The sequence below is a fragment of the Strix uralensis genome, chromosome 4 (assembly GCF_047716275.1).
Source record: "Strix uralensis isolate ZFMK-TIS-50842 chromosome 4, bStrUra1, whole genome shotgun sequence".
NCBI lineage: Eukaryota > Metazoa > Chordata > Aves > Strigiformes > Strigidae > Strix > Strix uralensis.
The window spans coordinates 43,381,879-43,406,832 of NC_133975.1; the positions used below are offsets into that span (position 1 = coordinate 43,381,879).

General features: G+C 38.3%; 1 protein-coding gene across 7 annotated transcripts in view; it reads right to left on the bottom strand.

Annotated features, from left to right (window-relative positions):
* Positions 1-24,954, bottom strand: part of PALLD (palladin, cytoskeletal associated protein) — a 206,956-nt gene that overhangs the window by 18,231 nt on the left and 163,771 nt on the right. For 3 of the 7 annotated variants that reach the window (XM_074866501.1, XM_074866507.1, XM_074866504.1), the window contains 5 exons: positions 19,100-19,795; positions 7,496-7,631; positions 5,005-5,106; positions 4,382-4,432; positions 2,679-2,900 (listed from right to left, as the gene is read on the bottom strand). In XM_074866501.1, coding sequence (XP_074722602.1) covers positions 2,679-2,900; positions 4,382-4,432; positions 5,005-5,106; positions 7,496-7,631; positions 19,100-19,795 — 1,207 coding nt within the window. The remainder of the gene's footprint in view (positions 1-2,678; positions 2,901-4,381; positions 4,433-5,004; positions 5,107-7,495; positions 7,632-19,099; positions 19,796-24,954) is intronic. The other 4 variants (XM_074866505.1, XM_074866508.1, XM_074866503.1 and 1 more) reach the window with 3 other exon arrangements.

Below are 24,954 nucleotides of genomic sequence, written 5' to 3' on the forward strand. Positions count from 1 at the left end.
AATGCGTAATGGCTAGAAATATAATCGAATACACAATACAAAAGGATTTTTGATCTTGGGTAGCACAGGCATCTTTAATCACTAAGAGTTATATTCAGCCATGTGAAGAGCAAGCAGAACAAGCTTTGTGCAACATTCATGTCTCAATTAACCTTTTGTATGGTGTTGTCCTAATTCTGAAGAGAAATATCCCTTAAAAAGAAGTATTCCACAATCCCTCCTGTATCATCACAGGTTCTCATTTTAATGAGAAAATAGTTTTACATTAAAGGGAAGGTTATAACAAAAGTTGACTCAGATTTAAAAAGTCATATTTATGGAGACAGAATTTGCACATCAGTATTTAATTTACATGGCATGTTCAGGGGAAAAAATAATCAAGCCAATAACCCTGCTTAGAAAAATCCCTTGTAATGAATGCCAGATTTTAGAAACACTACAGTCCTTCCCAAAGCCATTCCTTGGCAGAGCTGACCGAATACTTAGAAGGGAGGAGCTTCAAGTTAGTAAATTATTTCCAGCTTTTCATTTGCCAAAGTAAAGAATTTATTCAGGGGCAACACTTCCAGCTTCGACAAATGACAGTGGAAGGGCAGCCCTCAGCCATCGAGCATTTCAAAATTGCTATCTTGGCATGCTCCGGCAGGTGAGGGGAAGATGCAGCCTTTGACATTTGCAAAGCCCAGCTAACAAGTAGCCATCCAACAGGACCAAAATTGGTTCCATCCCAAGCAACTTAACAAATCACACAAAGCATCTGCAAGTGAATGGAATAAAGGGTCATAGTCCCAGGTGCAAGAGCAAATCACTTCTTAATGTGCATGCTTTGACGCTGCAGAGAAGCAGAACGTGTATCTGAATCCGAGCGCAGTCACATCAGATACTACTTTATAATGCCGTGCGTTAGGGGAAGTACTAACAATGTGGTTTCTTGGCTGTGCAATCGCTAACACCAAAACAAGGAGAGTGAGGGAAAGGAGACATCCTCTTTCATCTGTCTTGAATCAGATTAAGATGACTGTGAAACTGCACCTTAATTGAAAACTGTGAAAATTAGGGAATGGCTAAATTGACTAAGGCTGACTCACAATAGGTGATCCAGCAACTTAGTCATACGCCTCAGGCAAAAAGAGTACCTCCTCTCCAGCACAGCACACCTCTTAACACCAACAAACCCATTTATCTTCCACCCTTGCTCAGCACAACAGACTCTTCTGTACGGTCATCTCAGAAGTCACGCTGGACATCAAAGGATTGGTTTCAGTCAGACTGGGCTAGTCTTCTCAGTGTGTGTCTTCAGTTTGAAGCAGGAGTGCTTTTTTGATATGAGTATATGATCAGCCCCTTGTACTTTGCAGTGGTTCACATCGTGTTGTGGTCTTGGAGCACAGAATTGGATTCCTTTCAGATGAAACTAAGCCAGAAAATGTGCTCCAAGAATACATCTAATGTGCTGCATCTGCTTCAGACTGTGGGACAAGATTAGAGCTAGCCTGAAGTAAAACCTCCTGAAATGCATGCAGGGATGGATATCTCATTCTACAGATTTTCTTCTTCTGGTCTGCACTAACTTGTTAACGTAGATGTAGCCCTAGTTCTCTGTTGTTCTTTCTCTGCTACCTGACAAAGTCCATTTTTCTTTTTACAGTTTGTGCAGTATCATACACCTGTATCACTGGACATGTACAGTTATTTGCATTTATCTCTGCTCAAAATCATAAATACCTGTAAAACCTACACTAGATGAGATTTGGACATGGCTGCTGCTGTGAAGATCTTATTTAAGAGATAAGGCATCTTTGATTTTATCTAAGAAGAAAAGAGCCCCTGTCCACAAGAGGTCACTGTAAGAGCTGCAAGGACCTCACGGGGAAGCTACTGGCTTTGGCAAGGAACCTGAAGAAGCTACTGCTGTGTGCCTGCTGCATAACGAGTCAGTTGATTGCCAAGCAATTTTTGAAATGGTTAAACACAACCTGCCAAAGGAAGGCATTCCTCCACACTACTGACATCACGCAACTGGTACTTTTACATCTGCTAAAACGAAATGCTTCCCAAGCCCAACCCTCCCTCAGAAGCTTGTCATTAAAACCTCACCATCATGTCTCATCTTGCTGTTGGGATATATGGTAAGTTAGGGTATTTTATTATGCCTTCCTCTAACCTTCAATGAAATTTAGTCTTGTTAGGGTGTATAAATATGAAGTCTGCAATGCTGAAGAATGGCAGAGATACGACACTGGCTCGTGAACCAGAAACAACTTATTTTTGCATTAGAATGTTGCTGTGCCTGAGCTAATTACCCATGTAACCTGATGAGGTTGCTTTTGGGACTACTTCTAGCATTGCACTGCATTCCGTGGTACAGATGTACCCTGAAGGTAACTCTGAAATTGACGGAAGTATTACTTCTAGGTAAAATAATTGAGACGAAGTCTCAGGAGGGAGTAACTAAGAGCCAAAGCCTCATAGTAGGATTTCTGCTGAATATAAATCTAAATAATTCCAGTGATGTCAAAAGAGATTTGACAGTTTGTACCAGCCAGGAGTCTGTCTTGTCAAGAGAGAATATCTGCTGTTCCTGTAAGATACAGCCTATAGGGTCCAGGGGCTCACTGTAACTTATCAATATAGAAATCTTCAGAGCATTTCTAGAAACATTTACCCTCTTTTCTTACCTTTGGCTTTGGATTTCCTGCCACTTTGCATGTAAATGTGACTGGCATTCCCTCAAAGATTTTGTAATGCTTCAGCTTTATCTCAAAATATGGGGACATACTGTTATCAATAGGTTCATCTCCATGTTGCACCTCATCATCTGATTCTTCCACAGGAGATCTCTCCAGCCTGTATTCAATTTCACTGATCAATCTTTGCTCAAAGCTGGAGACTTTATACTCCTGTCAAACAAAAAAGGTACATATTAGTGTCCAGCTTCAACACATTGCTCAGCAAGATGTGTTCCTAATGTGTTTTTTTTATTCTACTGATCTTTGACAATCCATTAAGGTTTTACATACAAAAGGAAACTGTTTCTTGTTGAAGAATAACACTATAATCTGTGCCTCCAATAACTTCCCTATGAAACAATGAAGACATCTGGTATGAGGCAAAAATTGTATTTCATGTTATCTTAAGGTCTAATTTATAAGGGGGAGGAAAGTCATTGGTTGCTTTCTTTCCATTTTTTAAAAAAGCCTATAAGAACAAAAGTATTCTGAAGCAGTTCATAAAGACAAAAGAAACACGCTAATATTTCCTTGAGGGTACAGGCAGATTTAGGGTGGGTTTTGTTTCCAGATGGCCAGAAGACCATATGGTTCACATCTGCTATTTGCATAGAACTGTACCGGAGGCTGCACCAGCAGGCTAAAGTGATTTTGTTTACAGTTGCCTGTAAAAATGAGAAAACGGCAACACTGGCAGTCCATGACAGTTGCCTCTCTTTACTCCTGTTGCCATGGTCCCCTTTGTCTGGCCAAAAGTACCACTTCTTCCTTAAAAACCAAATTTGTCATAAGAGTATTCAAGATATAGAAAGAAGAGTGGAAAGTTTCATCCAGTGTAAAACAATACTGCTTATTTAAATTTGCTATTCAGATACTGGGAAACGTTCCTGTGACAGAGTTATATACTTTCTTGACCTGTTCACTCACTCTGCTTCACAGTACAAAAGTTGTGCTTTGAATCTTAGCGATAACAAAGATAATGCCAGAAAGCAAGAAAGCTCAGAAGCAGGAAAAAAAAAAAAAAAAAAAAAAAAAAATCTTTATTAGTCAATGCTCTTCTCAGTCAGCAGAAATTCAGGCACTCTTTCAAATGACCTTTGGCCATTATCTCTGACTCTTATTTTATTTAAGATAGAATACGTCTCACATGAAGCCTCCTTTCACAGGCCCATCCTCTACCATTGACTCTGGTCTTGGAATGACATGTAGTCTTTTTACTGACTGGTTACAGAACTAATCATAACCCTCAATAACAGTAAAAAGTGGAAGAACAGAGAAATACCTTTGTAAACTGAAGACTTTTTAAATTTCTTTGTTCCCTGAAAGTTTATCATAAAAGTAAATCATGAAGTACACATGGTGTATATATAAAAAGCAGCTGATTGGGATGCAAGGCAGTTAGTATCAGCATATGTTAACATTACGGCAGAAAGATACTGGAGCACACCATTACTGTGGTTAAGCCGCCTGCACTCAGACAATTAAACTTTAACACCTTGAAGGGAGTGCAGCCCAAATGTCCAGTTATTAATGCTAGGTGACCTCTTGTTATTAACCAAGAACAGTAGAAGGGAAAGGGCAAAGATGACAGAGGAAAAAAAAAAAAAATCAATGGAAAAAAAGCAAGACAGAAAAAAGGTGAAAATGTTAACCTTTTGAATATCCACAGGACTCACTACAGAAGCACCAACAGAACGAGCTTCCTGCAAGAGCAGAATAAAAGATCAAGAGGCAGAAGGAAGACCAAGAGGCATACATGACTGTTTCTCAGAGTTTTTATCAGGTGAACATACTTTATGTGGTAACATAAGCAAACGAATCCTGCACATTTCTGAATAGCAACTCTGGCATCTAAACAATGGAGAATGTGTACCTGGCCTTTCAAGCAGACTTTGTTGTGTTTTTGGTCTGCATCCAAAAAGTGCAGATTACACACATAAAGAGAAGATAGTTTCAAGATAGTAGATGTATTTTTTCCTTGGGAGACTTAAAGGTCGGGACAGAATAGGATAAACGGAAGAGTTTAAAGCAGAAAGCAGACATTTAAGAACTCTCAACCTTATTCAGTAAGGAAAAACTGAGCAATAAGCATGTGATCCTCCAGTTTACTTCATTGATATATAACATATGACTTCTGTAATCAAAACCCTCCTATCTTGTGTATATTTATTGTCTTATGTGGGACTCCTTTTAAAAGAAAAGAAGTTTTCTGTAAAAAAAGAAAAATTGAAAGAATTTTTTTATTTTCCTATGAAACTGTAGAGTTATGTGGCACCTGTATAGCAGGCTCCTCTTCTGGCTCCTGTATATTGAAGACAGTTGCAGCACTGTCTGCTCCCAGCAATCGACGAGCCATTTTCTCCTCATACGTTAACCTCTGAACAAAAAAATAAAAGGGGGATGAGGAGGAGGGAAAAGAATAAGAGTTCTTATTTCTCATTAAGCACTACAAGGCAGCTAGACAGTAAGCAATGCTTTAAGTAATGTTAATAGAAGAGAACAGCAATATGTTTCTAACAGAAATTTTCTACTGCAGTTTGTAATGCATTTTTTTTGCATTACAAGTAGCTCTTCTGGCTTAAGCAACCCTTGCCCTGACTCTGCCATTTGTTTCCATCCTCTTGCCAGGAACTTGGGCAGGAATGAGCAATAGGAACTGCTTAAATCAGCATGGCCATCAAAAAAGTGCATGTCAAATCATCCCAAATCTTACTCCTAGTTGTTCTGCTCAATTTTTACATTAGAACCACACGGCAGAAAACTCTGCCAAAAATGCTAAGAAGATACTACACTACTTGATTATTTTGTCAAAAACATGACAGCTTTATAGAAAAATACACTCTTTAAGGTTTTTATTTCTATTTCTTCTTACTCTTCTAAAAATTAACGAGACAGCTTATGCAAGACAATTTACGCTCAGAAGGTAAGGCAAGTTAAAAGAAAACCTTAAGTGTGCAATTCAATTATTTAATTATTATTTTTCCTTCTACATTCAATAACACATTTCAGGCACTTAAGACTCTTACAAATCAACATCACAAAAAAATGCTAGTGAATGAAAGGCTCATTACATGGTGAAATGCCTCATTTAAACAGAAAAATGAAAAAAAGAATGGAAATTGTAAAACATTACATCTACTTAATGCTTCCATTTTTTAAAAAGCTCATTTAAATTAATTTTAAAAATATGTCATATCGTAGCTAAACTAGCAGGCTGAGACTCATGAAAACTAGCTACCAATCTTGGCTTGGTTACAAATGTCTAAGCAAGTCATGAACTTTTCTTCACTTTAATTTCTTCTGTAATCAATCCAAGTGCCCACAGCCATAATTACACAAACAGAATCACCCAAGACAGGAATCTGCAAGGCAAAAGCCTCAAGGCAAGTGCAAAACTAGAGTTTACTTGGTTCAAGCTCCCACATCATCTGATCACAGTTGGTTTTTTTTTTTCCTTGGGCCATGTGGGCTTTCTCAGGACATTCCATTCATTTGTCCAGGCCAAACATTTCTCTCACTTTCCAAAATAGGCATTGACAGTCATGTTCAGCCCACCTCCTTTGAAAAAAATGGGAACTTATACACTATGAGAGTGATTCTGCTTAACTGCTACAAAAAACTGCCAAACCCTATGCAGTTAACGGAGAAAGGTAAGTACAGAAGCACTAGTCACTCTGAACATTTTCCCTACTTCACTTCATTGACCCTATTAAGAACCAGAATCTGACAGCTGTGGAGTAGATAGTCTGACTCAATAGGTTGTCTTGAACTACAACTCCATACTCCACATATCAGACACAGGAGCAAACATAGCAAACTTCGGAGCATGGTTCTGAGAAACCTAAAGCACACTACCTTTCAGTGACACAAAGGTATCCCGAGGCATTCAGATGCTTTTGAAAACATTTCATTGACAAAACAGGGGTGACGCTCTACATTTTAAAAATTACTTTCCTCTTAAAAGAGATTCCTGCTTCAAAGACATTTAAATCAATGCCTTAATAACTGTAATCAACTCTTAGGAGAGTTGCTTCTCATCAACTCTGAGCAGGAAGAATTTGGTATTTTATCTTGTATGCATATCTTAAAATGCACAAAAATTAATGGAGAACTTTGTGACTGCTCATTTTAATTGTTTGATATACTTGCCCATTTTACCTCATTTCTTGACTCCTCAAGCAGATCGTTAATTCTTGATAAAGTCTGGAAGTTAGTACTACAGGTTGGTTTTTATTCTATTGGCCAAAAAATGTCCCACAACTGCAGGATCTAATGATGCCTGATTCCTAACGGGTTTGTTTCTCATGATGAACTACCTCATCCCCCTCCAATGTCCACTTACCACCTATTCTTTTCCCCCATTGTCTGACAGCTGAGCAAAAGGTAGAATGAGCCTGGACTGATCAAGAGTTATGCATATGCTTACTGGCCAGCCACCCAATGATGAACAGCCAAAAGCAACTGGCCTCTGAGGCTGACAGAGCCCTTGAGGTACAGACCATGCAGACTTCTTATGCGAATTTGTCGCCTTTGAGACCTCCATTGCTTTGTTAAGTCTAAGTAAAGTTGCCCGACAGGAGACGTAATGATAGGCCAAAATGTACACTATCATTCCTCATGGAAATGAAGCTTTGGAAATGCAATTTAAAATAATAAATACATAAAATATAAAAATAATCTACACACAATTATTTTATATGCAGCATATCTGAGAAACTACCCTTAATGCCCGCTCCCATTCCCCAGGGTATTTTATGTTTTTGTACCGGTTGCCCATTGTTCAAAAGGTCTTCCTTGAAGCGAAGTTTTCTTTCCAGATCCTGAATTACAGCATCTTTTGACCCTTGAATCTCTTCATCTGATGCTATCCTAGCAGTTCTGCCTGTTTTCTTGGGAAATCCCCTGCAAAACAGTACAGGAAAATTCATGAGCTTTCCTGAAATCAATAGTATTTAGAAATTTATCTGGAATCACTGCTATTAGTGAAGAGAACAACATTGTGTCTTTGAAATTAGAGGTCTGGCATCTTGCTTGCTATGCTGCCCCTTCTAACTCACATCACTGTTTAAATGGTTAGTTTAAGGACAAAGCTGAAACTATGCTTTATTCATGCATTAGTTAAAATAGGGCTCAGGATTGTGTAGCGGTGGCTATAAACACCGTACACTCAAAGAGGAAACTGATGAGCAATGGCAATAAAGCAGTGAAAGGAAACATGAAAGAGAAAGTATGACTAGATAAGTGGGGATGGAAGATTAGCCAGGTTCCTATGAAGTACCAGATGGATAAAGATCAGAAAGATGTAAGACAAGGCAGTTAATTATTAATTTCCTACATTATTTATTAACTAATTCCTTGTTATAGCTTTGCAATACACAATGCATAACTTCATGTTTATTCTTCATATCTCTGTGAACACATACCCGGAAGGCAACATGTAAATGTTGTTTCTGAAAGAAGAGCCATTCATAGAGTCTAGGTTACACTGGCAAAAAGAAAATCATTCCCGCAAAGCAGTTTTCAGCAGCAGGGTTTCACAGTGGAATAGCAACCATTCAGCAGTTTGCATTCACAGGGCTAAGCTATTCCTCATACCAGTCTACAAGTTATGATTGCACTTTCAGGATGTCTGACTCCCATTTTCTGCAATGGCAGAGGAATTTACTTTTTTTTCCAGTCTGCACTATTATTTAACACTTTTCAGTAATGTTATGATGGCTCTATTGCTGGAAATGGCCAACAATGGTGGTTTCTACTGGAGATCAGCTGTTCTTACACAGTTGTGAAGAAATCAACATTGCTATCAGTATTTCAAACTTGTAGCAAACCCCATTTCTCCAGTGAAGTCACACATTATTGTTTAAAACCCCAATATTGATCCAATACTAGTTTGCTGGGTTTTTTTTAACTTCATTGACTAACTAGGGCTCAGCCCATTACATGGAAATGACATGCAAAATATGGAATTGAATAAGATAAATTGACAAACTTACAGATGACAGAGATGGACAAAATCAGATTAGCATCTAAGGGGTAAACTTTTTCCAATACACAACTTAATAATTTAATTACCAGCACAAAAATGTCAAACAAGAATCATATGGAGATAAATTTTCTTAGATATTGTTTGGTACTATGTTTCTATAACATGGTTAGAGAAACTTCATTCTTCAGCAAGTGTTTTCAGTGGTAATTTTTAGCATTAGTTAAAATGAAACAATATGCATGTGCTGTCAAAAGCCAAAGAAGAATTAAGTGAATAGATGGAGAAGACAATAATTGGAAACATTTCTGTCTAAATTCCTAAAACATTTCATATTCTGTTACTGAAAGTAAATTTAAAATGGGAAAATGGTGAAGTTCTTGTAAAAAGAACTGTATTTTCACATTAAATCACAGCAGAAGAGCAGCAGACATTTGCCTAGTGTCGCAAAGAGCCAGAGAACAACATCCCTCACCCTAGAAATATTCAGCCGTTAGCTGGAGATCTTCTCAGTCAACAAGCAGAATAATTCCCTCAGCATTTGGCTGGGGATCTTCTCAGTCATAATTAACAAAGAAAGTCTCCACTCTGTTTTGGGGAAGAAATCAGGAAAACTATCCCATCTACAGGGAGACAAGAGAATGCTAAGAGGAAGGGATAAGGTCTCTTTAAGAAAGAGATGCTTCAATAATTCAAGAAATTTGGGGACAGTAAATGTAAAGGAAAATACGGAAGGAAAATTGGACAGGAGAAGGTGGGAAGAGGGGATCACAAGGTAATGTCCCTCAGGAAAGCTGCACCAACTGCTGGAAGCCAGTGGAAAGGTGGCATCTCTCTCCTTATATTATTTCCCTTCACCTTCCAGCCTCTTATACCACCCAGCCCAGCACTGCCATGGAACTAAATTTTGTCTTTTGTAAGCTAAGGATACACTCCCCCCACCCCCCACCCCCCCCCCCCAAAAAAAAAAAAAAAAAAAAAAAAAACCATCCAGCCGACTTCAAGGCAGCAAATTTCAAATTTGGCTTCACCTTGAAGAAGCCCTGTGCCAGCTTTTAAGGGAGACATGCATCCTACCTTGAAAATTTCAAGTGATACATTAAGAAATACAGTTTTCATTTCACGTTCTTACAAATTTCATACTTGAATGATAAAAAGAGTCTTAGCAGAAAAAGGCCCATTTATGCTTGGCACTCAACAGGCTGTAAAGGTAAAACGTACAGTTTACCCAAGAAAGTCACAACACTGCACAAAGAGGGGGATCGGCTAAGTGCTCTGGAGTGGAGTTCAAGTAACAAGTGAAACCATTTTCTGAAGCATTATGAGTTATCTCCAAAAACAAAAACCCCTAAGCAAACACACCCATTTTTAAAAGGGGAAGGAGTACCAAGAGAATTACAGTTCAGTAAGTTCAATGTCCATACTAAACATAAGAAAACAATATTACAGCACATTTCAAAACAATGTAGGGTAATAAGGAAATGAAAATTGAATCATATCAAACCTCACATTTCTCCCTGTCAGGCTGAAGGGCATGCAGATAGGCAAAAAGAAGTAGCTTTGATACATTTCAGTTTATGGCTTCTGAGCAAGCCCTCAGGAGCTAAGTTCCCTAGTAAATCAAGGAAACAGAGTCTTGCTGAAATTTCTATTATATGGCTGCCTAACCATCTAAAAAAGCTGTTCTGAGAAGCAAGGATTTTTTTTTTTTCTATCAAACTGGAAGAATACAGGTCAATGAGGTCTTTCAAAATTCTAGACAAAATCAGTGCAGAACTCTCCTTTCTCCACCCTCCAACAGTGACAGCTAAACACTGGAACAAGTCATGTAGGGAAGCTAAGGAATTTTATTTAAGAACAAGGTATGCAATATTTCAGCAATGGCCTAAGGATCCCTGGTAATTTTTAACAGCAGAGGCAGACTCACTGACAACCTTCTAGATCTCTGGTTATGTGCCAGAATATCCTGAGCTTTGCACAGTGGGTGTGGAAGTGTCATCCATGACCTGATCCAGTCAACTTGTCTGAAAAATAAATTCTCTTCTCTTTACTTACATTTACAAATAAGGATTTAAGCAAGGAAGTAGTCAGTTTAAAAATATAACTATAAAAATGAGTATCAGTTAAAATTTCTTCAAATGCCTTTAGAAAACCTCTATTTCAGGACTATTTTAAATTGGGGCAAAAAATGAAAAGGTGCACAAGGAAAGGTAATTCTTCTTGCAGATGCTCTATTTCCACCTCCTCTTTAGACTCTTTCTTTCTCTACATATATACACTTCAAAATATGTACATATATATACATACATACATTCATACCCCCACCAACTTAGCTCTTAAGACACACATTCTTGACGTGAATTTCAAAATGGCTACAACGCAATGGCAACAAATAGAAGGTCTTTGGCAAATCTATCCTCTGAAGCACAGATTCATTCAGCTTGAGAGACTGTTTACATGTCAAGACAGCCTGGCAGGCAAACTTTCTTCAGTTGCTTTTGCAAATATTTTTCACCATCCTTACATGCCCTTATCTGGATGCATTAAGTTCCTGAGATTTGTGTCCTTCTTAGTGACTCATCTGCTTTCTTTTTGTCTTTTCTCATGGATAATATCAAACAAAACATTCTGCCCATTCATTTTTGTATTTGTATGTTCATCCTTTGCCTGATACAATTTTCAGAGTATATTGTGACTTAAGGTAGCAGGAGATAGCTGGAGAAGGCATATTTCAAGATATTCACACCATTAGTCTCGAGCACACAACCATCACCACAAATGTGCAAAGAATCTATCAGCCTTTGAGAACCGGGCTGCAATCACATAGATTTTAAGCACCTCTGAAACATGTGCCACTTAAGTCACTGAAGGTCTGAATACAGATATAGATAAAAGCACACAAGTCTGAATTCTTTTGGTCAGAAAGGGCGCAACGGAATTGCCAAAACTCAGTCATCTTCATTCACACAGAGATTTTTGACAGCAAACATTTTTGCAACCTCAGCTTGGCTCTCCTTAGTTTTGAATATTTGCCCTAACGTTTGTTTAGAAAGAAGGCCAAACCAGCAGTACTTTTAATGTTTTAATTACACAGAGTGCATGCTGGATGCAATTCCCTCTTTTCCTATGTACCTTTTACAGTGTAAACAAGGGCAACAGGCTGGCTGTTGTTATCCTTCCAAGAACAAATTCCTGTTTGCAGCCAACATGGCTCAGTTTCACAGAAATCCAAATCAATTCTCTGGTACTGAGGTAATGAACAGTAACTTGATTTTTCCTTTAAAACTCAAGTCTTCCAAAAATACAGCTAATTCCTGCCCACTTAACACATTTTCCGCTTACTGTAAGAACAAAATTACTACAAGCACTGTTAACAGGTCACAAACTTTGAAGCTGCAGCTGCATATTAAAATCGTTTTAGTCTGATCTTGTCATACACACTGTGGAGACCAGGAGCCAGGTCTGTTCAGTAATGTGATGTTACATGTGCCTGAATTAAGGGAATGCCTGAGGCACAGACGTGACTAAGGATGACTTGCACTAAATGAAACAAAGGTAACGAAAGTTCAATTATTTCTGCCACCCAAGAAAAGGTTATGAAACTGTAGTTGAAAAAAAAAAATAAGTCGTGCCTCAGCATTGGATAGGATCAAGACTGACATGAATAATACATATTTCTGAGCAAGTCAGAAGGAACGCAGAGAACAACTCACCTACAAACTGCATGCCTACCACGTAAAATTTATTTTTCTAAGACTTATCTTTAAATATGCATTTTTACTCAGAAGAACTACTACTTTTTCATTCTCCTGTTTAGTTCCTTCCTCACCTAAGCAAGTTATCCCTCTGCCTCGTGCTGTACTGGTTACCATAGATACGTGTCATTTGCTTTTCCAAAGATGCCCACATACTTGGATATCAATTTTAAAAAATACTACCTATTTTGTAACCGGTAATCTTATTCACATTTTTCATTGTTACCAGCATTATGCTAGAACTGATGGTCAAGAAAAAAATCACTAAAGCACTAACTGCTCCTGTACGTAGAAAAGGCTGGCTGGCATAGTCCTCATAGGCCTGAAATCTTGATAACAGGTAACTGCCAGAATCATATGAAGAAAAACCTACACTGGACTGAGAAAAGGTAATATATCCAAACTATTAACCTTTACTCCAGTTGAAATTTTACTGGTTAAGGTCTCCAAAAATATCAAGTACTATACCTGGCTTTTACATTCACACACATTTCTGTGGCATTCAGATCTGCTTAAAATAAGGAAGTTATAAAATTAAGACCTTTGGAAAAAAAAAAGTGCAGACCAAAAAAAAGCTGCAAAGCAATGCTGCAAATAGCCTCTCTCTCTTCAACAGAGAGGTATACGTACTAATTTTCTTAGTTAAGTTCACTTGTCATCTTACAACATTCTTAAGCATCTGCAAATACCATTTAGACAAAGAACTGGATAAAAGCATCTTGAAAATGAAGACTTCCAGATGCAATGATTGTCAGGATACAGTAGGTCAGTTATTTTGGCTACAGTCTGTGTGACTCCTTGTTAAATCCTTGATCTCTACTTTTGAGCAACTGTAATTGATTAGATCTGGGGCACAACCTGGATTTCAAAGTTCAAGTGGAACAAACACGCATTCATCATATTTCAAAAAAGCTGATGTGGATATGTATTTTATGATAATCACATGCATGTACATAATAAAAAAGTGCAAAAACAAAGCTCCCAATATGAGCTGTTTCTTAGCACAATAAACAAGAAGTGATCTGATACCACAGGTAAAACACTCGGGTGTTGGTCTAACAGCCACAAGTAGCATCCAAGCTATGGGAAAAGGAGGTACAATGCAATAAATCAATAACAGAATCACAGAATCATCTAGGTTGGAAAGGACCCTGAAGATCATCTAGTCCAACCGTTAACCTAGCACTGACAGTTCTCAACCACCCCATAACCTTTAAACAAAGATGGTCTAATGGACAGGAGCAATAGCTTCAGAAAACAGGGGGTTGGGAATGAATGCAAACCCTAATATTTGCTGGAATTTTTCCAGTTACAGAAATACGTGTCTTCAGATATATTTTCCTGAGGTCCAGGGATAACTCCAGGTATGACTGAATAGCTAGCATACAGAGATGAAATGAGCTCCCTCCGAAGCAAGAAAACAATCTGACCTTTCTCCTTAGTTTGATGTTGGAATTCTTAATCAAGGTACTTCCTCCTATGTATCATTATTTTCACATCAATCATACTGAAGGTAACCTCCATTTTTTACAGTTGTGACAGACATAACTTACAGAAATAGGAAAAATAAATATCTAGTCTACATAGGACAGCAATACAGTTTACTCTAAAATGAAAGCTGGTATTTGTACTGGGAGACTGTTGAAAGCTGCAAGACAAAAAGATGGAGAAGTGTAACTTTTCCTCAGGGGTCACCATCATTGCTAACTGACTCAAGGAACACAAGGATTATTAAAATATTTGCTTCAGTGCTATTTGAGACAGAATTCAGTGGACAAGTCACAGTACACAACTGCAAGAACAGGCCAGCAGCTCTGATTCAAAGGGGAAAAAAAAAGTGCTGATCTCTCTGATGTCAATATTCTCATGATTCCCACAGAATTTCCTTTAAGATTTGGATTTAAGGTTCTAGAGGTCATTGAAACAGCAGTCAAATTTATTATGTAGAGTGATAAAAGCAGCTTGTTTAATTACATTTTACAAGATACTTTAGAGAATCTTGTCTTCAAAACAATGTTTTCTTTTCCATTTTCCATTCTTTTCCAGAAAGCAGTAAATCTAGAGTCATGTTCTTTCACCAATTCTGTACGGTCAGATTTTTTTCTGTTTGTGACTAAGGTAATATTACTGAAGAGATCTACTTTAAGAAAAAGTCTACTTTAAGGAAAAGTGTCTTCTTTAAGAAAATACTGTAATTTTAAAAGTTGCTTTCAAAAATTATATATATATAGCTGAAAATACATGGTTTTTATACTTAGAAAGAGATTCCGTTTCTCCAGGCTGATTCACTCCACACCTTTTTGTATCAGGATTTGTATTCTTGTTATTTAAATATTCACCAAATAATCACTAAATTCTACTTATGGGATTAATTTTGCTTTCACAAATGCGCATGTAAGTTTACCAATGTATGTGCTTACCTAGAATTTGTAAGTATACTTATTTTTTTTTCATACAGATATAATTTGCTTTTTCTATGAACAGTGAAGATCAGTTTCTAGCTTCTACAGATTTAACTGTGAACAAAACTCACTCAGTTCTATGTTTCTGTCACATTAACTCTGCTCCCTGCAAGTCTTATATAACCAAAAGCTAACCTGAGTCCAACACACCCACCCACCCTTGAGTTTTCTCTGGGTGAAGAAAACCTGAGACTTTTAAGAACAGTATCCAACAACCTTACTCCAGCCAAGTTTTACCTCAGAAATAACTGACAAGTGTTCATAATTCCCTTAAGTACTTAATTAGCTATGCAGTTCCACCAGAACTTCTCTCTTGTATAATAACACTATGCTCTGACAGCCATGAATTTATCAAATCTACCCCATTAATATATATATAAAAAAAAGTTTATTCCCAAAGCTTGTTCAGCTACCACCACCACAGTCACAGCTTGAAAATGCTGATCACTACAAAGTGTCTAGAGCTTAGGGGAAAGATGAAACATTTACCATACAATTGTTGCAAATAAATGCTTAAAATACTTAAAGATGAATTAGTAGGTACTAATGACACAAAGCTGCTTCCTATGTTTCAGATGTCCAAATAAAATGTAGTAAATTCACAAGTAGCTATTCCCATGATTTGGGCAAGGCAAGTGTTGGTAAAAAACAAACAAAAAACCCCCACCCCAAGTAAACAAAAAACCCCCAGTGCAGTGTTTCCAAATCTATCAACTGGAAAGAATATTCATTTGATCAAACTGGTTTAGATAATGCTGTCACTTCCAGAGTCTCAGGGTCCAAAACCAAGGAAAATGTCAACCCTTAGCTGAAACATTAGCCTGGTATTCACTGCTCATGTGCTTACAGACAGAGCACAGGGATGGAAGAGAGAGTTAGAAGTGGTTTGTTTCACCTCTTATATAACAAGACGCACAACACCTCCTTGGATCAGTTTCTCTTTTAAGTAGAAAAAGGATGATACATACACTGGAAAGGAAATGCCTGAGGAAAGCTGGTGGAGGGAAGGTCTGACTCCATGAAGAGAAATGAAGACTCTCTGCTGGTTTGTATACAACCACTGTGTCCTCCACTTTACAGAAAAATTCACTGATGCCGTTGACCATCTCCAAAAAGAATTACCTCCACCTGCAATGTTTATTACTTTACCTTATTCTCCTCCTACCACAAAAGCAATCTGAAGAAAATAAGAATGATACCTACTAAGTACTGATTCTGAGGAACAGATCTGTGATTGTGCTGAGATTGAGTAATGAAAAAAATCATTCAAATGTATGAAAAATTAAACAATTATTCAATAAATTCCAGAGTATATCAAGATACATAACTTATAAAAATAGTCTGCAGAATTTCGTGCTCTGCCAAACAATGTTTTCTGGTAATTACATGAGACTCTGACAAAGCTAAATATTTATTGTTTTCTTTCAGATATTTGGCTATCGGTGTAACAGTACCCATGCCTGGGAGAGAAGAGAGTAAACAATCACTGCAAAAAGACCATATAATCAAAATATGAACAGTGAATTACCAACCCTGAAATACACACACAAAAAAGACAAGGCAAGAGAAAGGAGCCATGAAAACATTGAAAGCAAACAGGACGACTGCCTTTTAAGAGCATTTTATCTGCTAGAGGCACTTGATATGAAACTTTTGAGGTAGCTAAATGCAATGACAAGTCCAAGTCTACTTCCACTGACGTTAAAATATAATAATAAATCATAAAGTTATTGTCTACATAGGAAATCCGACCACTTCAAACACTGTATTTTGAGTCTCTAGTGAAAAATGTACGTCCTTTCCATGAAAAGTATTTCAAACTCTGCCCAGTTTACTTTCAGCAACCCATTATCCTCCTCTCAGTATCACCACTACATGACTGATACAAGAAGCAGAGATAAAGCTAAATGGCTTGACCAGCATTTTAGTTGCTGAGCTGAAGCAAAACTGTGACTGCTTCAATTCATTCCTTGCACCCAGTCTGTACAGCACACTGTCAGAAAACTGTATCATCTTTTTCAATCAATGGATCTTGGGAGATCATGGAGTACACGGTGAGACTATAGACCGTGGTGATGAAATGTGTGAGTGGCTCAAAACCTACAATGTCTCAGAAAGACAAAGGTATTCAAGAAAAGAGGATTTGTGAGGATGGAGCAGAAGACAAGGGAAAAGCAGCAAAAAGTGAAAATATGGGGAAAAAAAAAGGAACTGAGACTATAGCACAAATCACAGAAGAGACCAAAAGCAGTGGAGGAAAGGGAGGCAAGGGGAAGAATTGCTCAGGAGTGATAGGAGAATGGTGGGAAACAGAATGATTTACCCAGCAAGACACACCAGACATTAGTAACCTACACAGTAAAATGAAAAGGAGAGGCCAGGGAAAAGTTGGCATCAAAGATACATAACAATAGATCATTTTTTTTGCACCACGCAGTACATCTTTTACCATGTTTTAATGTTGTAATTCAGATGACAAATGCTCATTGTGTGTGTGTATATATATATATATTTTTAAATTATACACACATAGTTTCAGTATGGTTAACATGATCCAGCTCCCATCTGGACTACATTTCCTGAGGGAATGCAGGCCAAACAGCCAACCACCTCATCCTCAGCTCAGAACCTAAGGCTGCTGCCTTGTCCTGGGGGGACAGACACACCATCACGTGCACACCCAGGCTGGCTGCTGGGCTTGGGGAAGTGAGGGGCATGGGGAGAGGGGAAGAATCCTTGCAGAGTTGTCTCTATCCAAAGATCGAAGGGAATGAGTCAAAACACAGCAAATGCCTCAAGGGAGAACACATGTGCATGAGCACAGCGTAACAGGGAAAGGGGACACACTAGAGGCTCAAGCTGCTGCTGTCACCCTCACAGCTCACAGAAGGGAACTTGGGAGAGAATTTAGTTCCTATCCAGAACTATATATACCTATATTAGAGCCTTTCCTGGAAAATCAGGGGTAATTGTAGGCTTTTGTGGGCTGTGCTTACCTGTCAAGCTGTCAGTAAATTAATCACACAACTTTCAGCAGTCAGTATCAATAGAGAACCTCAGGCAGCACAAAGGACACAGTAAGCCAGAAAATCACAACTATTATGAGCGCAAGGGCAAACTGTACTATTTATCAATTTTTCTTCTAAATCTATTTTATGGCCAGACTCTACAATGAGCCATATGACAGAAATCAAGATAAAGAAATGCTTTTTAAAGCATATACGTGATTTATTACTTTGATATCTGCCTGCTTTCTTCCTTCTCTTCCTTTTCGTATCTTGGACTGAAATAACAGAAGTTCCTACCGCAACAGTATGTAGCTGAGCAAGTCACCTAGATACTGTAGATATGTTTAGACAAACTTCTAGACAAAAGTTATAAATAAGCCTTGGATACAGCTATTCTCATTTTTGTTCTTCAGCATGTGTCTTTGTTCTCTAAGGATGGAATGAGAGTCTAGTGCCAGTGGAAAGACAAACTGATCTATGGTGGGAGCTGACATGCTCCAAAATACTATTCTGGCCTTTAGAGAAGACAAAAGGGGAAAACAAGAATGTGGAGTTGTTAGGGGGAGGGATTCTGTTTGTTTTTATGCACTGCTTTTCTAAATCCCCTCCTAAACCCTTTTCCAAACCTCCTCGGAACAAAAACTCTAGCCAAAAGTCAATATATCACTGCGACCACTTTGTTGTCAGATGTATACTTTAATACCTTTTACTTTTAAGTATCACAAAGCTATAGGGACTTCTGAACAATGCTCTCTTGATATTTCTCTACCTGCAGACATAATAGGAACACAGTCTGCAAATATCATTGAATATCATTGACTTTAAAAGAACTGGGTCACAAGAAGGGTTTTCTTTGATCTCCTTTCACCACTCTGGGCACGCAGAGCCTTTTGCTACTGCTTTCATATTTTCATCAACTCCCAATTTAAAGCTTTAGCTTCTCCTCTTTTGTGTTTCTACTGTAGGACTCTTCCAGAATCTCACTTCTGTGAGGGTTAGAAAACTATATCCCATCTCTAGCACAGAAGCATTTGCAAATAATTCACACATTTTTCCCTCTCAGGTAGAGGATAACAGCAAAGGACCCCAGAAAAGTATAATGAAGCAAGTGCAATAATCTCCAGTACAGTCAAACTCAAGGAGCTCATTAGCTGATACTTACGGAGGTGTCACTCCTTTTGGGAGGCCTAATGCGTTGACAGAAATGGGTGGTGGCTGGGATGGCAGCATTGAGCTGAGAAAAGCTGCTGGAGACTGTCCAGAATTAGGAAATCTGGGAGTTGGAGACAGGCTGTGGGAAGGCGAAGAAAGTGAAGGAAGAGGAGGAGGTGGAGGAGGTGGAAGTGGAAAGGAATCACACACGGGATATGTTGCAGTTGGACTAAAGACAGGTGGAGGTGGGGGTGGAGGGGATGGAGAAGAAGGAGACCAGGCGTACTCCCCTTCTGGAGCAAACTGCTGAGAAAAAGGGGGAACAGGCACTCTCCCAAACTGTTTCTGAGAACCAGTTGGAGACATAGGAGAAGGAAGGCTGGATGTAGATGATCCTGAAGACGGAGTCACATAACCTGAAGCAGGGCTGATGTTCTGAGCAGCAATGAACTGCTTAGGCCGAGCATAGTTGAAGGAGCTGGAAGACTGCATGGTTGGGGAAGTATGAGAGTTAAGAATACTCATTGGCACAGGAGAGGTAACAGACTGGCTGGACTCAAGCTCCTGGAAGGAGGGGGGAGGAGGAAAGGAAGGAGAAGAGGGAGGATGCTGATGATGATCAGGTTGCTGTTGGTGACGATACCACTGTCCACTTTCTTGCTCCAGACGAATTTGGTGCTGCAGCTGCTGTATTTTTATAGGGTCCCTGTAGGAAGGAAAAATAGACAAAAAGATATCAGACATGCAGTGCTGATTGGGGAGGAGGTAAAAGTTCCACTGATCTATGGTCTAGGAAAATCAGAAGGCAGGGAATGTTCAAAGCATTTGAATAACGTTATTTCTTCAGAGCCAAAACATTGCTACAAAAGTCTGTTTTTTGAGCTCAAGAAGGAGGAAAAAAGTATATGCATAATACAAGTTAACAGAACCTTCAATTCTTAAAAAAGGCAAACTGTAAGACAAGTTAATGACGCTTAGGATATTTTAAAGGAGCAATCCAGATAATCTAAGTATTGGTAAAAATGCTGAAGTTCTTAACAAGGTTTCCTTTCACTTCTTCCTTATTTCATTCAGTAGCCCTGTTTCAATAATAACCCTCAAATATTTACCCAGTGAGTACTTCAGCTTTGCTTTCTGCTGTAGCTGCTGTGGGCTGATCAGACAGACCTAATTATTGTCATACTTTTAATGAGGTACTTGGAGATAAGGGACCAACTTCTGTGATAGAACCATCCATGTATCTGTAGATAAGCAAAGACTTCCAAGAAACATTTTCTAAGAAAACAGTGAACTGAGCTTCCCCATGTCTTTAGTCCCACTTTTTTCTCCAGGCTTTATTCTTAACTGTAGGTCCTGAGATGCATCTTAGCAGATACTGAATACAGGTCTGAGAAACTGCTAATTGCAGTACTATCAGCTCAAACAGAAATGAGAATTTCTTTTAAAAATGCAGCAGATATTCACTAGCAGAACAATAAAGACTAAAAAACTAACATGCAGGAGCACTCAAAACTGTTAATGAATTTAAAAAAAAAAAAAACAAAAACAACCATACAAAACGTTCAGCAGTGAAGCAAACCATACCATGCACTGGCTTTTTTTTTTTTTTTGTCCACGATACAGTGTTTGAATGACACTGAGATCAAAATTAACTGTGTGGTCTATCATCTTAAAATATATCAGACTGACTTGCTTAAAAATTGTCACGTTCCAGATGGAAATCATAACTTTATCGCAATACTCCAGATGTCCACAAAGTTTCAGCATATGCACATATACCTTTTCTGTATATTTAATATATACTTTATTATATACAAGTCTGTCATTGTTTATATATAATTTAGGTTATTTAAGCAGAAATTTTAGAAGCTGTCTGCTTAATGCATGGCATATGAATGTACGATTCTGGCACAACAATATACTTTTGTTGGTAGCAACAAAATTAGAAATGGTAATATCATCATATTTTCCACTCTAAGATTAATTTTGATATTCCAACCATCCACATTTCCCAGAAAATGTTTTCTGACAATAATTCTGCTTATGATCTCAGGCCAAAGGAGACTATTTAGATAAGAAAAGGGGAACAAGCTTGTTTAGGACACAAAAGTGAAAAATCAGTTATTTACTAGTTGCTTTTTTCTTTTTTGCCATAAAGATGGTTCAGTGATGACATCAGTCATCTCTCCAACAATACATATTTCAGTACTTAAAAAGAGACTGCATTTTCCTTTTTAATTAAATCAGCAGTTCACTTGTAAATTTCATAATTACTTTTTTAATGTTGACAATAGAGACTCTAAATCCCTATCAGTTCAATTTTCACTCCACAGGACACGGGATGACCTTATGCTTCAATCTTTGCTAAATTATATAAAAGTCTCCTTTCCCTAAATGGGCTAAAGCAACACAGTTTTAGTTCCCATCATCATCTGACTTTCTTGACTGATGATAGAAATACTTCAGGTTACCTCTGACTGGAAAGAGAAAGTCCTGTAAGATTACTACTTTCAGCTCATTCTGTATCTTTAGTCTGACTATTTGCAGGCCTACTGTCCAATATCTCTAAAATTATTTATAAAATAATACTTATGTTATTTTCCATCATAATCACCACCAATAATTTTTTAATTTATTACAGAGAGGCTAAGGTTAAAAAAAAAAAAATGGGGGAAACTTAGTATTGGAAATGATGTATTGAATATAGAAGGAACTTAGCTGTTTCCAACACTCCTATGTTTACCCAACATGCCCTGAAAGCAAGTCAGAGTGTCTTGTCTTGAGACTATTTTATTTTCATTGCCAAGTCACATGGCGATGTGCCCAGCCAACAGCATTAACACAAATGACCATCTATGGCCCTGTCAATGGTAAGTATACTACAGTGCCTGCCACCGAACTGCTGCTGTACCAATCCGGGCAAGAGTAAAGACCAGATTCAGGGTATGTCTACAAAAGGCTGACAGGCAACTTTGAGGTTGCTCTGCTCTCACACTAAGCCTGACTTGAGACCACAGGAATATACATGCCTGTAAGTCACAGTTTATTAGCCCAGGACAGCACTAATTTCAGTTGCAAAGCTTTTCATCAGCTTAGGGTCCAGACAAAGCAAATGCATGTCTGCTTGAAAAATAACATGCAGACATTATCACATCAGTTCATGTAGCAAAAAACATAAAAGACCTTCTTAGAGCAAATTTTCATTCCAGTGGTAGAAATGCATGATCCTTGTCTGCAAAGGAGCGTTCTCTACCTCAAAGCTATTCTTTTAACAGCAGATACTGCCCTAATACTTATTAATTTCTTGAGCAGATATATCCTAGGGATGTGTCATTATGAAGAAAAAAAAAGAAAAGAATAATCAATTCACATGTTCCTTTGCAGTGACACTGACAGCAGTGGAAGATCTACATAGGTGGGTCCCTCAAAGATAACACTGCTGTGCCACAGATACAGAGAGCCCAGCACTCAAAATTATGCAAGGGAATCAGTCTGTTATGTTGCGCCCATCAGTAGGGAAACAAAGAAGGGAATTAAGAAGAGTTCAGTCTTTGGATAAGATTACAGGAAAAATTAGTTTAATTGTAATTACATCCTCTTTCCAATTAGCTGAAATATGTTTTGTAATCCCAGTGTTTTAAAGGGCACACATGCTTCCAGGGAACGCATCAAGGTTGTTTAAACAATAGGGAATAAAACTTATTTTCTCATGCAGAGTTTTAGGTTTTGCCAAGTAATTAATTACAACAATGTAAGAATGAACATTTAAAAGTAGATTTACAGTAAAATTCAATCAGTGAATGGCAAAAGTAGGTAATTAAAAAAATCAGAACTAAGGTAAAGCGAATATCGAGAAATTTCAGCAACTCACTGAAAAGCAGACCTAGTAGTACATAAATATTATCAAAAGGTCTGCTTCAGTATTTGTGATTTTTTTTTCAGTATCAGATATTCTAAACCAGGATTTTTATATACATTTTCAGATGTTCTAATAGGTGTGCTACAACAGTTAAAGAAAGGCAAACAGTAAAGCAGTAATATTTTAATGGCAGCAGTCATTAGTTGCAACAGAGTTGAAGTTTCTGGCCTGCATTGCCTGTAACAACAGCTGCATGCACAGGTTTGGTTCTGGGCACTTGGAACCTGCTCAGTAAGGTGATGACTTCACAGAATCATCTAGGTTGGAAAAGACCTTGAAGATCACCTAGTCCAACCATTAACCTAACACTGACCGTTCTCAACTACACCATGTCCCTAAGCGCTATGTCAACCCGACTCTTAAACACCTCCAGGGATGGGGACTCCACCACTGCCCTGGGCAGACCATTCCAACACCTAACAACCCGTTCTGTAAAGAAATACTTCCTAATATCCAGTCTAAACCTTCCCTGGTGCAACCTGAGGCCATTTCCTCTTGTCCTCTCACTCATTACTTGGTTAAAGAGACTCATCCCCAGCTCTCTGCAACCTCCTTTCAGGTAGCTGTAGAGGGCGATGAGGTCTCCCCTCAGCCTCCTCTTCTCCAGACTAAACAACCCCAGTTCCCTCAGCCGCTCCTTGTACGACATGTGCTCCAGACCCTTCACCAGCTTCGCTGCCTTTCTTTGGACAAAGACTTTCAGAACCAAGTGATAGTGAGAAACATTTGAAAACAGCTGTTCAAAGGGAAGACTAGAGACATTAGGTTTCTTGGTGGACAGCTACAGAATACTATCTTTCTGAAAGCAAAACACTCTGATTGTATGAGAAAATAGTGGACAGTGATGATCAGAATCTTATCTAATGATGTTAATACATACGCCGTATTTTAATAGTTACTCAAGAATTCGTGTTCTGAGGTATGCACTTGGTTTCGATTGTAGTAGGCTGTTTTATCTTTTTATCCCATTTTCATAATCTTTTTTATTCCTGGTACCTTCTTTGTATCACATTGTTTTGAAAATTAATAGAGCAGTCCTTGACTTTGAGAACTAAACTGGTAACAAACACTATCAGGAACTGTAACTCCAAGTGCGTGGACACAGTGCTATGAAGAAGGGGAGATAGGTGGTTGCACATCTCTGAATAGGAACTGGCTACTGGACTGCAGAGGACATTACAGCAGATGGCATTTTCAGGGATGCAATAAATCCTTCATACTGAAAGTTCTGTGTCAGACTCATTCACAGGTTCCCAATATTAGGATATGTACCAGATTTATTTTTATCTTACATTTCTGGGTTTGTGAAGAGCATTACAAAAATTTATTATGAGGAACAATGCCCCTCTTTTAGGAACCACCCTACTATTTGCAGTTTAATCACTGACTTCTCAGTATAACCTGGTCTGTGTACTTTTTCAACACAAAAGCTCATATGGAAGCCATTCTACCCAGACTATCTACCTTGGAGGGGGGGGTTCTCTAAAGGCAGGGGGATGCTGTCCAAGCCTTGAGGGTATCAGTCATACACAAAATGAACCCTATCCAGGTAGTGTCCACCACAAAGTGTGGTAAGGGCATTGAAGTTTATTCAGTATTTCACAACACAATGTACAAAATAGATTGAAATAAACCACCACAGGTAAAGAACCAAGATTAAATAAATTTTTCTATGTTATAACTTTTTTAAATTCCTGATTTTGGCCCTCCTGATCTTAACAAAAGAAAAGGAGCAAACTGGAAGCAGACAAGGAAAGCAATTTTTGTTTGAAAGAAAGAGTCCTCTCTATCTCATGTATGGAAGAATAATGGGCTCACTTCTGCCTCAGGCTGTTCCTGAGAGAAAGCAGACTGGCCCCTTCACAATCCTATCAGTGATCTGCCCTTTGACAAACAGACGGTGCAGTTCTACAGCAATATACAAAACATACATCCAAAATGAAAGT